Below are 14564 nucleotides of genomic sequence, written 5' to 3'. Positions count from 1 at the left end.
TGAGATCTTGTATGGAGCTCCAGAGCGAGGGTGATTGACTGTGATCTTGTATTTCTTCCATTTTCGAATTATCGCACCAACAGTGGTCTCTTTCTCACCAAGCTTCTTGTTGATGGTCTTGTAGCCCATTCCAGCCTTGTGCAGCCTTGGTCGAGAGATTTGAATGGAAGAAACTGATTCTGTGACAGGAGTCTTTTATACAGGGACAGGACTAATTTGTGTGCCTCATGGGCACATAACCGGTCTGTGGGGGTCAGAATTCTTGCTGGTTGGTAGGGGGATCAAATACTTATTTCCCTTAGTTAAATACTAATTAATTTATAACTTTTATTTAATGTTTTTTTTCTGGATTTTTGTTGATATTCTGTCTCTCTCTGTTAAAATAAACCTTCCATAAAAATTATAGACTGTTCAAGTCTTTGTAAGGGGATCAAAATCAGCAGGGGATCAAATACTTATTTTCCTGACTGTAAATCACCTTCTATTCTGGGCCCACAGGAAGGAAATGTTCAGGGCAGTACTATCCTCTTATGGATTCTTTTAGCAGAATTAGTAAGACCTGTCACAGTGACAACAGGAGGCTGACGTTCACAACAATAACCTTAAACCCCTTAAGCCCTTATCACCACTTTTAAAAAAACAGTTTTTCTATTTTACAGTCAATTTCTATTCTTAACTGAGCTTGACCTTTAGTCAGTGAGCACAAAGTGATTTGTGCTAACATGCAAAACTGAAGTTCTATTCTCTATTGTCCAAGCTGACCTGTTTTATGTGTTTTAGATACAGTTAGGTTAAATACTATACAATACCAACAATGCGGTGGGGGTTGAGTTAATGTCATGGAGGCCCCCCACCCCTCCCCATGCCATGGGCCCCAGTGCACCTGCAGTGAGTCATTGGGATGTTTTTTCTCAGTTGAATATGGATTTTTCTCAGGTATTTTATTTATCTTCTAAAATAGAAGCACATTTTTCTAAGCATCAGTGTACACACTAGTACAGCAGTATTCTCAAACAGGAAGAGGGAGGTTACAGGAACATCAAAGATCTTTATCTGGTACATGTTTGGTAGAAGCTACTATGTGTCTGAGGATTTTCTCAAGGGTTTAACAGTGGCAGTTTTGCAGTGGTGGGATACTACTGTACAAAATACTGTGTAATACAAAAGTTGTTTTTGTTTTTGTATTGGCACATTTTTTGTGCACAGTATTGTTTGGATCAATAAAGACAGTTGTTTTTCACAGAATAATCTCTCACCTCGAAGTGTTCTTGCAGTATTTTTCTGCAGAAAGGAAGGTATACTGGTAACATCTGTAAACCGAGGCTCCAGTCAACATTGTTTGTGCACAACGTGTGACCATTGTGCATCTGAACAATTATTACAATGGAACATTTTTTGCTCAATTTGTTTTTCTTGGGACACAGCAGACATTACTTCATGTCCCTTTCCTGAAAGGGGAAACACCCTTCACTCACCCGGAATTAAACAGACTACTGGAAGGAAATGTGGTTCTGTAAACTATGGAACATTTGAAAGCATCACTTTGTGTTCTTGGAGACTGTCTTAAAGCTAATTGTAAATTTAATGACATTTATGTGTGTCTAGCAAAAACATTTATTATTGATGCAGAATACAGGGCCAAAAATTGGCTTTCTGGATGTATTGGGATTTCAGCAAACAAATATCTAGTCACAGTACAAAACCTTTCTATTTTAATTTTATATGAGCTAATAAAAGTTTTAAAGTGGATGGTGTTTGATTTTTTTCTCTGTGTCTGCCTTAGTTTTTACATTTACATTTACATTTTCGGCATTTAGCAGATGCTCTTATCCAGAGCGACTTACAGAAGTGCTTCCACAGTAAACAATACCTTACTTTAGATTAAGTAGACAACAGTCCAAGGATACAAATCTGCTGAAATCCTGTTAGAACCAAAGTTGTTGTTTTTTTTCCAAAAATAATAAAAATAAGAATAAGAGTGTTAGTAAAGAGTGTTTACTAAAGAGGTGATGAAGGTTTTTAATTGTTTTTTAAAGACAGCAAGAGACTCAGATGTTCGGACAGACAAGGGAAGTTGCCAGTACAGAGAAGAGCCTTGATGCTTGTCTTCCTCGATTCCTGGGTGGAGGATCAAGTCGAGCGAGACAAGTGGCTCGGAGGTTGCGTGGTACAGAGCGGGGTAGCTTGGGGCTGGTCCATTTTTGGCTTTGTAGGCGAGCATCAGTGTTTTAAACTGAATGCGTGCAGCTACAGAAAGCCAGTGAAGAGAACGCAGCAGTGGGGTGATGTGGCAGTGTTTAGGTTGGTTAAAAAACAGATGGACATAATGGACATAGGAGCACCTGCCAGCAGGGAGTTGCAGTAGTCTAACCGTGAGATTACAAGTGACTGCACAAGAATCTGAGTGGCTTCCATGGAGAGAAATGGACGAATCTTCCTGATGTTGTAGAGGAGGAACCGGCACGATCCTGTCATGTTGGCTACATGAGAAGAGCAGGTCAGCTGGTTATCCAGGACAACACCAAGGCTTCTTACATTATCAGATGGTCTGATCTAAGAGTCATCAAGAGAGATGACTAGGTCCTGGGTTGGAGATTGATCTCCAAAGGTTTTTACTAACCTTTAGATTTAATTAGATTTAATTGTTTTGTTTATTTAATTGTAATGAGGCTCAGCCCTGTGGTGTTGGATGTAGGGTCCCTGAAATGACTATAGGGTATAGTCTGGTTTCTATGTTTTAGATGACCTCATAAAACCAATGAGTAATACAATAAATAAATAAATAAAATAAATATTTGGGTGTGTAATAATTGACTTTCTTGAATTTCTTGGTCAATGTAAACCTTTCTTGAGAGTGTCATGTGATTTCTCTAAACTAAAGTAAATAAGCACTAGTTGGCGCTGTAAAATGACGGACCTTAGCTTACAAACAAATTCATTGTACTGTACACGTATCTGCTCTATAGACTGTTTATACACTTGCTCCCTTTCTCTGTTTAACCAATCTGCTGTGTGTCTCTGTCCTCTCTACCCAGCTAATACCTTTAATCTAATTACTGTTCTGCTCTATTTCATTACTAGAAGAAAGAACTGCAACTCAAATTAGACCCAACAAGACCAATTCTTCCAAGAGACCACTGCCAACAATGCCTGATGTCAAACAGACAGGCGTTTAATTCTTCCTTCCTGTCTCTAATTCCATCTGTCCCAGGCAAGCACAAGAAAACACCACATTACCCAAAATAGGACCATGGCTGTGAGCTTATGGCTCACTATCATCTAAATTCCTCTGGTCCTGTCGGCTTTTTATCTCTGCTTCTCATAAGACAATGGGCTGTGGCTGAGGTAAGAGAGGAAAAATAAAATAGACCAGGGGCAAGTAAAAGTCCCGGGACCACTCAGTGTGTCTTTTAGATAAGGCCTGAATGCCAGCGCTGTGTTTCCTTTATTACACAGCCATGGGGTTTATCTCAAAAGAAACACACCCTGACAGTTGCCATGTAGACCACTTTAACACTCACCAGCTCTGGCTGGAGTTTCATTCTTGTACAAGTACAATTCAAGGTCAAGTGAGGCAGATTTTATTAGTTTGTTGTATAGCAATATGGCACCTGAGGTCCTGAGTTTGATTCTTATCATCTCTTTGAGGGTTTCCTTTAGGTACCCCCATTTCCTACCACCATACCACCATGCAGAAGACTTGGCTGCACCTAATTGCAATCAGGCTGCACTGTAGATGTCACCCTGTTTACTGTTAATATGCCATTACTATTAACATGGAAGCAAACCGATTACCCACATTTGCAGAGGTAAAAGTATTAATGTTGATTACTTAGGTCTTGACCTACTATCAGTTAACAGTTACTCTGTAGAATCCACAAAAACGGTGATTAAACACCTAGACTGACAGCGAATGAGCAGCAGACATCTTTTGTACTTGATGATAGCACTAATGTTGAGTGCAGGAGGTTCCCATGAAGAAAACTAGTGCTCTCTATGTCTTATCTTTACTAAAGATATGATGGATGTTTTGAAATTCTGTAGACAACAGTGAAGTTTTATGAAATTTAGAGACAATCACACAGCGTGAAAACAAAACCTCACGCCACATGTGAAGTGTGTTTCAGGCAAAATAGATAAATCAACCACTTTGCAGTTTCAAAGTTATCATTTTAGGACTTTTTTATTTAATAGGGAAAAACATATACATATTTAGATATTATGACCACCAATGAAGAATACAAATGGTAAGCAGGTGTTAGATCTGGACAATCAGTGGAAGATCTCAGATGAATTGTATTTTCTCCTAGATCAGGTGTCATGTTTGTATATGATATTTGGTAAACCACCATAAATGGATGTGATGTAAAGTTATGAGGAAAAATAATCTAAAAAAGCTTGTCTGTACACTCTACTCAATAGAGTCCAATTAGGACTTGACTTGGTACTCAAGTATCAGCTTAGGCCAATAGGGGCTTCCTGAAACACCCAATCTAAAACAGAAAGTCAACAATGTCCTCTTAAGCCTATTTAATGGACAAAGTACAAAGAATTTACTTTTTTTTCTATTTATTTATGCATTTTTTTTTCCATTTTTCTCCCAATTTAGCGTAGTCAATTTGTCTTCCACTGCTGGGGATCCCTGATTACATTTGAGGAAGGTATATTTCCTGCTTACGCCTCCTCCAAGCCGTGCACAGTCCTTAGCTGACCCTTTCTTTTCATCCATGCTTACTGCCTCTATCTGCTAATCAGGTTCCTTACACAGCGTTAGAAGACCCCACCCACATAGTCCGGTCATCCCACCCTAGCACACACAGTAGCCAATTAGAGTCTGCTGCAGGCACTGCCAGTTATGCCCGCTAGATGGTGCCTTGCAGACCGGTGGCATAGCTGGGTTTCGAACTGAGGAGTTCAGAGTCTCGCCGCTGGTGTGCTAGCGGAATATCCCGCTGCGCCACCTGGGCGTCCAAAGAATTAACTTTTAATGCTTTGGCTAACTAACTTGATTGTATTTGGTAAATATAAACAAATGTTTTATTTTATAGAATACTTCGGAAAACCGTTGTCAGCAAAATCTAACGCTGCAACATAAAATAATTTCAAATGAGCCAACAGTAGAAATGTGTTCTGTGGTCAGTTGAGTCCACGTTTCTCTATCCAGACTGTTATCAGTGAAAGGTGCAAAAGCCAACATCTGTCAACATCGGTACAAGAGACATACAGTATGCTGCCATATTCTGCATCAAGGCAGCATCTTCTCCTGGAAAGTCTGTGGTCAATTTAGCTAGACAGCGGAGTCCACATTTCAGCTGGTTTTCTGAAAAACAGGCATTGAGTTTTCTGTGCTGAAGACAAAAAGGACCATCCAGACTGTTATCAGTAAAAGGTGCAAAAGCCAACATCTGTCTTAGAACAAGAGATGTACGAGAGACTTATGCTGCATCAAGGCAGTGTCTTGGGATGTCCATGGTTATTTCAGCTAGACAATGCCAGGCCTCATTCCATATACCTGCTATAGGCCTGCCTGCAGTCCAGAACTGTCTCCTAGTTCAATTGAATAGTACATTATGATGAGGAAAATCAGAAGTTATGAATCATTTACATTTATGGCATTTAGCAGGTGCTTTTATCTTATACTGTAATTAAGAAAAGGTGATGTAATAGTGGTAAACATGCCTCATAACTTTTTTGAGTGTGTTGCAGGCATTAAATTCCAAATGTGTTAAATAAAGTTTCAAGAGACTTAAGAAATCACAGATTCTTTTTATTGCACTTTACAAAATGTCCCAACTTTTCCAAAAACAGTGTACCAGACAGGTGTAATAATAAATGAAAAGGTGAGTGCATATTTAAATACAGACAAAATTTCATTGGAATGATTTAATACATTTCTAGTGTTCCTGGGTCATTTTCTCAAGTTCATCTACCCAGTCGTAAGAACAATCCTCCTCGAAATCCCTGCAAAAGAGAAAAGAAAAGCTGCTGCATCAGCATGAAAACGTTAAAATGAAAATAAACGCGTAAAATTAGTATTTTAAAGACACTTACGTGTCCTCATCATCTGATCGCGGTTCCAGTCTGCTCTTGTCTGGGTGAACTTCTTCCGGGCCATCTGGAGCGTCATCACTTGGTTCTACAGTTAACAGACAGAGAATAAAATTAACTTACATAACATGTCACAGCCACAAGTATCGAGTCATAGTGCTATCACAGCTATATAATGCAAGGTCTGGATCTAAATCACAATTCTCAATCTCAGTATTCATAGCTTGATGTAGGTTTTGGTACTAGCCTTGATAACACCAGGCTCCTAGTAACCTAAATTGGACGAGATATACAAAAATATACAAACTGACAGCCTGACCAGCTTGATCAGATGTGTGAAATCGCTGGTAGAATTTGACATTTTTATGTGTTCTTATGTGCAAATAGCACAGAAAAAAAGTAAATGTGTATATACCTATTATGTAGGGGGCAGATGTGGATTGCAAACCACTTTACAGCTGTTTCTATGGTAGCGATGTTCATTAGGCCAGAGGTTAATCAAAGCCTTTATAGGTTTGGGAGACTAAATCCTAAATAGCTCATACCCCTCTACCAATGTGCACTAATCACTATGTGGCCACTAGGGTGCCATACATGATATAATTAGCATTTTATTGTGTTTATAGGGAATATTATTAGTATCCAACAAGGCTGTCTTAACATTGCTTCATCAAATCTCGAGTGGGGGTGGGGGGGGTGATAGATTAAATTGTCTATTTTTGTGCTGACTCCTGTTTCTAATGATGGCTTTGCATGTCGCTGTATTAAGAGTTCGATAAGCATTCATATTCCAAACAGGCACCCACACAGACACCTCTGCAGACATATTCTTGTAGGCCAGTTATAGACAGTGATCCATCATTTTGGAATGTGTCTGTGGGAATTTCTGCTCATTTAGTGAAATTTAATCAATTTTAATCAATGGTTCTTCCAATTTAGTCATATTACCTGATTGCATTACGCTTTCTCTCTACTGATGCTGACTTCCACTCCTGACCAAGGAGAGCCGTGACTAACACACGCCCCCTCCGACACGTGTGCAGTAGCCGAATGCAACTTTTCACCTGCATGAGGCGAGTTCATATGTGGATCAGCTTTTGTGTACGGAGAGACACCTGTCCATCCTGTCCACTTTCTCCTTGTCTCTGTAATTATGAGGAATCCCCTCCAGCACCCTCCCTACAAACGAGCTATTCATTGTTCTTGTAGGCGCCCAGCCTGCCAGTAGCCAGGCACTAATGTTGGATGATAAGGCCTGGCTTACAATTTACAATCCATTTTATCAAAAGTTGTTCAGTGGGGTTGAGTTTAGAGCTCTGTGCAGGCCAATGGACTTCCTTCTCAGCAAGTCACCAAACTTTATCACTTTGTGTACAGTGGCGGAGTCACTGACGGAGTACATTAAAGATCTGCCACAAAATTGGACGCATATACTTTTTGATTATATACATCTGTTATCTATGAGTGTTGCTAAAACACTGAAAGTTAATAATTAGGTGGGGTGTCCACATACTTTTGGACATATTCTATATATATGAATACATTAATCCACTTACCAGCTCTGTGAATAGTGTAGGTCTGGAAAGCTGAGGTAAGGGGAGCTTTCTCCAGGAGGCTCAATAGTCTTTCAGGAGGACCTTTGTCCCATTTTCTTCTCTCCCTCTTGTTTGTTTTTCTAAACACCTCAACTATACATCACAGAGATCAAGGCATTTCATAAGATAGAATGCAGGTTAATGATGGGGAATTAGATCATGGAAAATATTTCCCTACCTGCTCCTGATGTGGAGTCAGACCCCTCCATGCTTTCTGTACCACCAGAGGAAATGATGTCAGCATTTCCGAGGACCTGCAGCACTGTGTTGGAGGGTCCTTTCGCCCATCTCTTCCTGGGACCTTGGATAGCTGTCTGACTCTCTGACAGGGACGATTTTTTAGAAAAAAATATGTTATTATCTGATGAATGGTTTAAGCTCTATGAAGCGCACTTTTTCCTCATTCATGTGATTTGCCTGTGATGACCATTCTGTGTTGGTCAATTCAACAAATTAAAAAAAAAAAAAACATCCAGTGGAAGCAGCATGGTGACTCGGTGGGTAGCACTGTTACCTCACAGCAAGAAGGTCCTCGGTTCAATTCTCAGGTGGAGCAGTCTGGGTCCATATGTCTTTGTGGGTTTCCTCCGGGTGCTCCGGTTTCCTCCCACAGTCCAAAGACATGCAGTCAGGTTAACTGGAGCTACTTAAATTACCCTAGGTGTGAATATGTGTGTGTGCCCTGTGATGGACCCTGTGTTTCCTAGCTTTTGTCCAGTAAATGGTACCCACTGCAACCTTAAATAGGATGAAGCCGTGGTAAAACAGACAATGAATCAATGAATGTTTGTTTGTTTATTAGGATTTTAATGTCATGTTTCACACTTTGGTTACATTATTGACAGGAACGGTAGTTACTCATTACACAAGATTCATCAGTTCACAAGGTTATATCGAACACAGTCATGGCCAATTTAGCGTCTCCAATTCACCTCACTTGCATGTTTTTGGACTGTGGGAGGAAACCGAAGCACCCGGAGTAAACCCACGCAGACACGGGGAGAACATGCAAACTCCACACATAAAGGACCCGGACCGCCCCACTTGGGGATCGAACCCAGGACCTTCTTGCTGTGAGGCGACAGTGCTACCCACTTGGCCACCGTGCCGAATCAATGAATAAATGGAAAAAACTGCCAGTGTTGGTATAATACTTACCTTCAGTTGTGGTTGATGTGGTTAATAAGCTCTTCTGACCCAGACACAAGGCCACTTTCTCTCCTTCCTCTTTTCTCCAGTGGTTTGCTGGTAGTTCCTTGCCTTTATCCTTGAATCAAATCAAAATGATAATCTTGTTTATATGTTTAGTTTTCATGCTACAACTTCATAAAGCCATATGTTATATAAGGAGTTTGGTCACATGGGTTTTCTCTTAGTACTTATTCAAAAAGTGAACTGCATACTATAAACTGCCACAAATATGAGTAAGGTCATGTTTAACACTGGTTACATTTATGACAGGACAGGTAGTCACAGGTGATTCACCATGATTCACTTGAATCAGTTCAAGTTCAGTGTCAAAGACACATCATAGCCAATTCTGTATCTCCAATTAACCTGACTGCATGTCTTTGGACTGTGGGAGAAAACTGGAGTTCTTGGAGAAAACCCACGCAGACACGGGGAGAACATGCAAACTCCACACAGAAAGGACCTGGGCTGTTCCACTTGGGAATCGAACCCAGGACCTTCTTGCTGTGAGGCAATAAGTTATTAACTTATTTTTATTATACTGACTGTACTTTTATTTATTCATTCATTTACATTTTCAGCATTTAGCAGACGCCTTTATCCAAAGCGACTTACAATCGAGACTGTATGCATTGCAATCAATTGAGGATTAAGGGCCTTGCTCAAGGGCCCAGCAGTGGCAACCTGGCAGATGTGGGGCTTGAACAGGTGACCTTCCAGTTACTAGTCCTGTACTTTAATTGCTGCGCTACCACTGCCCATTCAGTGTCTGCTTTATCCTGGTCAGGGTTGCAGAGGGTCTGATTCATTGGGCAAAAGGTAGGAAATACCCCGGACAGGTTGCCAGTGTATCACAAGGCAAACACAGACACATACATTCACACAAATACACTTACATTTAGGGTAATTTGTACTGTAGAGCTCCAATTAGCCTGACTGAATGTCTTTGGACTTGTTGGAGGAAACTGGAACACCCAGAGGAAACCCACACAGAGAACAGAGAACATGCAAACTCCACAAAGAAAGGACCCTGGTGGCTGGGCCAGGGAATCAAGCCTCTTGCACTTTTAGCACTAGCCAAATATGTTCCCACATTTATAAGCATATTAATTGAGCTTAAATTAGACATAACAATTGTAAACAAACTGTACAAAATACATCATTTTAACATCAGCTCAGTGTTCAGTGCTATACCTGTTGACCCACGTGTTTGCGGAGCAGTCTGGAAACACGATGGGAGTTGAGAATAGTGTGTATAGAAGGTCGGTCTCTGGGGTTGGTTTTAAACATGTGTTTAATCAGGTAGTGAAGCTCATATGAAAGATGCTTCGGTAAGGGTGCATATGCACCTCGACACACTTTCATAATCAGGCTCTTCCAGCTGTGTGCCAAAAACTGAAACCACAGAAAGTAAAAGCAGTAAAAACAACACGGTTCAAAGACGAGTTTTACATGTGTTGACAAGTTCAGTAACGTACCGGGTGCTGTAAAGTACAGAGTTCATACAGGACACAGCCCAAAGACCAGATATCACTGCAAAATATACAAAAATACGTATAAATAAAGCATTTAGTGTATTCATACTCTTACAGTTTTTTATATATAGGGTATGTGTGTGTGTGTGTGGGGGGGGGGGGGGGGAGGTATTTCAAAAATGCTGGTCTATATTTTTACATTTGCAGCTTATAGTCAAGTGGTTTTTGTGAAACAGACACTCCAATCTTTACTTTTTTTTTATATTTTGGTAGACATTTGGCACTAGAACAAGTATTTTATGTTGCCATTTCATGTTTTCAGACACCACCCACACACTAGATTGTTTTGCCTCTCATGTTGTTTTTCTCTGCACTGACCTCTTTTAAATCTAAGCACCTAAGTAACTCCTCAGGCTATATAAATAAAACATTTTTAAGGTGCACTGTTTTATATCCGTACTGGTCCTACTATTACAATAACAAATTTTTAAATAAAAAATCTGGAGAGAATAAAGAAACAACTGAGAAACAACCAACCACCAGTGAGATATCAAGGTCTTAAGGTCAAATCCCAGGCCGTGATATTGATTTGGGCATGTATAGGAGAGTGGTCGACTAGGCTTCATTGCCACTGTACTTCAGCTGTCTGGTCAAGGTGCCAGCATTAGTGGATGGGTGTCTACAGACTAGCTACCAAGAGCATTGAGGGGTTAAGTATTAAAGAAATAATTTCAATATTTTGTAGTTCACTGTGAAACTGCTACAGTTTAACCCAAAACACCTGAATAAACTTACTGCATAGCTTTAATATTTAACATAAACATGCACATCACAGCACAATCTATTTAAAACTTCATAAACAGTCTAATGTTTTAGGCTGATTTACCCCAAGAGAGTTATTAAGGAAGAAGCTGGCAACCTCTGTGACATTAACTAGATAAACTAGATTAAGTTAAATATTCTTGCATATTCATTATTAAATCAGTTGCTGATTAAATTGCTGATTAAATCTGATTCCAGTCCTAAGTTTAATACCTCTTGTTGTTGTATGGTTGGTTGTCCCAGATCTCCGGAGACACGTAGTATGGAGTTCCAACATAAGTCTGAGCAAAAGCTTTTGCACTGCAATAAAACAAATGTGCATAATTGTTCAGTAGAATGTGACAGTGAGTATTTTTGCCTTTTTATTACCATACCAAAGCTGTAGCAGAACTACTACCAAAGAGTAGCAGAATGTTAATAGAGTACCTGTTAAGAGTGCATGCTGACCCAAAATCTCCCAGTTTGATTGTGCCATCATCTGTCAGGAATATGTTCTAGAGACAGGGGAAGAAAAAGAACAGATTTTCAGATTAACAGATTAAGAATGACTGAATTTACAATTTTAAACTACCACTAGGGTTCAGTCAGCATTGTTTCAATAATGGAAATATATTAATTTATGTATGTTGGTCAGAATGGAAATGTGTCTTTGAGTTGGTCCATATGATTATACGGTCTTTATGCTATATAATATTGTTCATTCACTCATTGTCTGTTTTCCCACCGCTTCATCCTACTCAGGGTTGCAGTGGGTTCGATTCACAGGGTGAATATATAATATTATGATATTATATTATAAATGTACATTATTCAGCTCTTTTTGAACTATTCTTGTTAATTGATGTATTCTTTTCACCTTTGATTTTAAGTCTCGGTGAAGTATCCGTTTATAGTGGATGTGCTCTGTTCCCAGACACATCTGTGCGAACCACCTGAGTATCTGAAAAAATAAAAATAATAATTATTAAATCAGCTTGATCCTGCAAATGTATCTAAAGTTATTTTGAAAATCTATTTTAAAATGGTTTTACCACATCCTCTGAGAACAGTGAGCTGTTTTGCTGCTGTATCCTCTGGAAGAGATCTCCTCCACTACAGAACTCCATACCAATGTACAAGTGCCCATCGTCTGAAAATTATGGTAAGAAAATAAGAGTCTTAAGTGTATGGGTTCAGATCTCCGGTCTGGAACTACACAACTCATCAATCCACTATCAGCTGCAATTTGGTCGGATGTGTTACTTTGTCCTTCACTCATAGTAAGCCTACATATGGTGCCCATGTGGGTGGAATTGTATTGTCTGGATTTATATAAGAAAAAGTATGTGGGTCTAATCAGGGCACAAATGGCCTCATTGTAGACACAGAAATGAGTAATCATTTTCTGGACCACGTGTGGGTTAATAATAGGATGAGGGCAGGTCATTTTTAGCATAGTTGTGCTGAATACCTGTGTGAACATGCCTGCTGTTCCTGGGTAGGTTTCATATTTAATGCAACACTGGTTAAATAAAGCAGTTACTAAATACATGAATAAAATTAATGCCCCAAAGTTTGTGTAAGTAAATATGTCAATGGTGCCCTGTCCAGGGTGTATTCCTGCATTGTTGCCAAAGTTAAAACGAAATGGAGTGATAATGTGTGTTAGGCAGGTAAAACAGAATTAAGGAAGATGGCACAGACCTTCAAATGACTCTCTGAAAGCAACAATATTCTGATGTTTCATTCTTGACAGAAGAACTGCCTCTCTCTGGGTTTTCTTAACTCCACCATCTGTCTGTTTGGATTCAACAGCATGAAAAACAGTACAACAATAAAGATGGCCAAAAGAACATGGACCATGTTCACACAAGGGTGCAGGCATACTGAAACAAGAATACCTTCCCTAAACTGTTTGCCACAAACTCTGAAGCATAAAATGTTGTTTATATAATTTTTACACGTTTAAGCAATGGGTGTGGCTGATTACCTCTACTCAACAATAAGGAGGATTGTCCACATGCTTTTTCCACATACACCGATCAGCCATAACATTAAAACCACCTCCTTGTTTCTACAATCACTGTCCATGTTATCAGCTCCACTTACCATATAGAAGCACTTTGTAGTTCTACAATTACTGACTGTAGTCCATCAGTTTCTCTGCATGCTTTGTTAGCCCCCTTTCGTGCTGTTCCTCAATGGTCAGGACTCTCCCAGGAGGACCACCACAGAGTAGGTATTATTTGGGTGGTGGATCACTCTCAGTGCTGGTATGAGTGGATCAGACACAGCAGCGCTGCTGGAGTTTTTAAATACCGTGTCCACTCACTGTCCACTCTATTAGACACTCCTACCTAGTTGGTCCACCTCGCTCATCTATTGCTGGTGTTTGAGTTGGTCATCGCTGCCCATGGGGTGCTGTTGGCTGGATATTTTTGGTTGGTGGATTATTCTCAGTCCAGCAGTGACAGTGAGGTGTTTAAAAACTCCAGCAGCATTGATGTGTCTTATCCACTCATACCAGCACAACACACACTAACACACCACCACCATGTCAGTGTCACTGCAGTGCTGAGAATGACCCTCTGCTCTGTAGTGGTCTTGGGAGAGTCCTGACCATTAAAGAACAGCATGAAAGGGGGCTAACAAAGCATGCAGGGAAACAGATGGACTACAGTCAGTAATTGTAGAACTACAAAGTGCTCCTATATGGTAAGTGGAGCTGATAAAATAGACAGTGAGTGTAGAAACAAGGAGGTGGTTTTAATGTTATGGCTAATCGGTGTATTTTCGGCTACAATTTTATTATTGAAATACAATCGCGCCATCTAGAGGTTGTAATATGCATCGTCACACTATCCGCGTTACCTTTGGTAGTCGAATTTCTTTTATCACCCATTTTTCTTTGTCGCTGTTGGTTTGGACCAAAAAAGCTCGTCCAAAAGATCCTTCACCTATTATCTTCTGGATGGAGTAGCGATCCATTAGCGGACAGGAATGCACACTAAAGGCTTCTTCACTTGGTAGGAGTATAATAGATCACCGAGCGCTAACAACATTCAGTTTGATCTTGTTTGCGTTAATCTCTTATTGTTACCGTGAACTGAATGACTGCGAAGAACTGGCTTTTTATTTGCTGCACAATTAAACTGCAATTTTGATTTAGAATAATGATCTGAAATGAATCCTTACTACAATGTGGGGTTTATTTCCTTGTTGTCCTCTGACGTAGTGTGATGTATCTGTGGGCGTGGCTACCTGCAGCCGGTTAGAGCCGTGTGAAGGTGTCTATACCTAGCCTAGCAGTTCATAGCTGAGATACTGATTAAAATCCAAATATCTCATAAACATAATTATTATGAACGATCTACAGTAAAGGCTTGTGCACTGTGTGCGGTACACTAACTATGCGAAATACATTACAGCTGTGAGTTAATACCCAAGGTAAACA

At 39.9% G+C, this 14564-nt stretch overlaps 1 protein-coding gene across 2 annotated transcripts; it reads right to left on the bottom strand.

Moving 5' to 3' along the window:
- Positions 1–5776: 5776 nt before the first annotated feature.
- nek3 (NIMA related kinase 3) lies at positions 5777–14212 on the bottom strand. Of its 2 annotated transcripts, none has more exons than XM_063016757.1 (13): positions 13982–14212; positions 12815–12908; positions 12163–12260; positions 11988–12071; positions 11558–11625; positions 11345–11431; positions 10313–10367; positions 10041–10229; positions 8802–8910; positions 7822–7965; positions 7605–7736; positions 6052–6136; positions 5777–5961 (listed from the first exon to the last, which is right to left on the bottom strand). In XM_063016757.1, exons 1-13 carry the CDS (start codon positions 14096–14098, stop codon positions 5895–5897), a joined length of 1329 nt encoding a protein of 442 aa, XP_062872827.1. In that variant the 5' UTR covers positions 14099–14212; the 3' UTR covers positions 5777–5894. The 2 variants fall into 2 exon arrangements, with proteins under 2 accessions (XP_062872827.1, XP_062872826.1); XM_063016756.1 differs by having other exon boundaries at positions 10029–10229; positions 13982–14210.
- Positions 14213–14564: the final 352 nt, after the last annotated feature.

The sequence above is a fragment of the Trichomycterus rosablanca genome, chromosome 20, assembly GCF_030014385.1.
Source record: "Trichomycterus rosablanca isolate fTriRos1 chromosome 20, fTriRos1.hap1, whole genome shotgun sequence".
NCBI classification, from domain to species: Eukaryota; Metazoa; Chordata; class Actinopteri; order Siluriformes; family Trichomycteridae; genus Trichomycterus; species Trichomycterus rosablanca.
The sequence above is the reverse complement of the archived record's forward strand: the minus strand, read 5'-3'. Positions and strand labels throughout refer to the sequence as shown.